The 2,414-nt window shown below is 54.6% G+C and overlaps 2 protein-coding genes across 2 annotated transcripts; both read left to right on the top strand.

The window, feature by feature from the left end:
- Positions 1 to 717: 717 nt before the first annotated feature.
- On the top strand, positions 718 to 1,092 carry DQ04_10341000 (cruzipain precursor; the record flags this gene model as incomplete). Its single annotated transcript, XM_009316220.1, has 1 exon — positions 718 to 1,092. The coding sequence occupies one exon, from the start codon at positions 718 to 720 to the stop codon at positions 1,090 to 1,092; it is 375 nt and encodes a 124-aa protein (XP_009314495.1).
- A 243-nt stretch (positions 1,093 to 1,335) lies between these two features.
- Positions 1,336 to 2,397, top strand: DQ04_10341010 (alpha-1,2-mannosyltransferase; the record flags this gene model as incomplete). The annotated part of the gene is made up of 1 exon (XM_009316221.1): positions 1,336 to 2,397. One exon carries the CDS (start codon positions 1,336 to 1,338, stop codon positions 2,395 to 2,397), a length of 1,062 nt encoding a protein of 353 aa, XP_009314496.1.
- Between the last annotated feature and the right edge of the window lie 17 nt (positions 2,398 to 2,414).

Here is a 2,414-nt window from a genome sequence, read left to right on the forward strand (position 1 = left end):
GGGGGGGGGGATTTCTCCACGCATGACAAAATGGTATGGCGGTTCACACGAATCATAACACTGAAAGAACTGTAATAATGACAACCCACGGACGCGTGCGCGACTATTCTAGGTCATGCAGCATGCTGCTTCGCCTTCCTAGGGCACCGTGACGCTGTCCTTTGCAAGACACGGCGGGCGCCCTTGAATGGCACACGCTACATGTTCAGTGCGTGAAAGACATGTCTTCAGCGCACTGCCAGGACTTCTATGTGAAATAATGTGGCGCCCATGTTCACCCCAGCCAGCTCACGCACCGCACACCCAGCAAGATTTTTATAGCATACCATTGCAGCATCCAGCTTGAAGGACCGCGCTGCAAACACAGGTGGCGGTCGGCCGCACACATCACGCAAACCCAATAGAAGTTGCTGGCACTGCACACGTTTACCACCACACATACACAAGGTATTCCCTTGAATACTCAGAGCTGCCAAAAGTAACTCTGTAAAAAGCCAGTGCGGCAGTCGTGAACACAGAGAGCACATGATGAAGGAGGTGCAGAGAGTATAACGAATACGCCCTGCCAAATAAACAATTCATAGACACTGAGACGGTGCCTCCCACTCTATCCCACGCCGCGCCACCAATGCGCCTCCCCCGCACACTTTCCCTCTTGCCCCTTCATACTGCCTGAAAGAAAAATCTGTCGAGCAGCAGCACAATCAAGCGAGCACGATGAAGGCGATGCGTACAGCGGTGCCTGTGGCCATCCTGGCCCTCGTCGTGTGCCTCGCCCCCGTGGCGATGGCGAGCCTGCACGCGGACGAGACGCTGGCGTCACAGTTCGCGGCATTCAAGCAGCGGCACGGCAAGATGTACGGGAGCGCTGCGGAGGAGGCGTACCGTCTGCGCGTGTTCAAGGACAACCTGTTCGTCACGCGGCTGCACGCTGCCGCGAACCCGCACGCGACGTTCGGCGTCACACCGTTCTCTGACCTCACACGCGAGGAGTTCGAGGCCCGCTACCACAACGCTGCAGCACACTTCGCGGCGGCTGCAATGATAGCAGCGCCCCGCCGTACTGTATTATTAAAGGCTTCGATTAAGTGAACGAGGTTTTATAACTTTTTGTCGTATTTTGTTTGGGAATCTTTTGTGGTGTTTTTTCGGTTTTTGTTTCTTGTTGGTTGGTTCGGGTGGGTTTGTTGTGTTAAATTCGTTTCGTTGGTTTGCTGATGGTGTTGTTGCGTTGTCCGGCTGTTCTGTCTTGCCTTTTTTTTGTGTGTCATTGTCCCGCTTTTGGTCTTTTCTTGCTTGTTTGGCAAGGAGCCTGATTTGACTTTGTTATGGCCAATGGCTTTTCTCCCTAAGCGCTTCGTGGTGAGACTGTTTTTTCTTCTGCTGCTCGCTTTGGTTCTGGTGCATCTCGGTCTTTGGCTTTGCTTCGATTCGAATCCTTCTGTACGCACTGTGGGGCCGTGGGAAGTGAATCTTGTGCATGCGGGGTGCCAGCGAGAGGGGCCAGAGACGTCTGCGGTTAACGGTGTGATTCTTATACTGATCGGAGATGCCGGAAATCGTTTTGCGGGGGACATGCTACCGCGACTGGAGGCCTACTTTCTGTCGCGCTACCGGTATCCTGTCCACATCTTCTATGAGACTCTGCCAGAGTCTATGCAGGTGGCAATTGAGCGTGCCATACCGTCGGCTACCCGAGTTGAGTTTGAGGACGTGAGCCGAATGTGGCAGGCGTTGCCGCGGGGTGTCACGGAGGAGATGCTCGAGGCGTGGATGAACACGCGGGAGCAGCTTCGGCAGAAGAAGCGTGGCTACCGCATTATGTGCCGCTTCTGGGCGGGACTTGTCTGGCAGCTCCCCTCGCTGGACCGGTATGAGTATTACTGGAGACTAGACGATGACTCGTTTCTCACGGCACCGTTGCCGTGCGACGTGTTCCAAGTGATGCAGGCGCGGCAGTGTGTGTACGGCTATCGACTCATACTGAAGGAGGGCCGTGAAGTCACCGTGGATATATGGCCGACATTTTTGCGGTGGGCGGAGACGAAGCTTTCAGTGGCGGATATTTCCGAAATTTCGGATATGTTTGTCACTGGGAATGAGACACTTGGGAAAAAGAAGTTTCGCTCATTCATGTACTACAACAACTTTGAACTGGGCACCATTGCGCTGAAGCGTCATCCACTGTATCGATCTATGTTCCGCTTTATGGACGAAGAGGAGCCACATGGGATAATGCGGTATCGCTGGGGAGATGCGCCGGTGCACACACTGGGCGTGGAAGTAGTCTTGCATCGCGAAGGCTGGAAGAAGTGTCAGTTCAGTCCGAGTCTTGGTGGGTACATCCACACGAAAGATCCGCGCCTGCCGCCCCTTCCCACTTCAAGGCCCACGTAACAGGCGGGAGGGTGGGC

Source organism: Trypanosoma grayi (assembly GCF_000691245.1).
Source record: "Trypanosoma grayi strain ANR4 Tgr_1034_V1, whole genome shotgun sequence".
NCBI classification, from domain to species: Eukaryota; Euglenozoa; class Kinetoplastea; order Trypanosomatida; family Trypanosomatidae; genus Trypanosoma; species Trypanosoma grayi.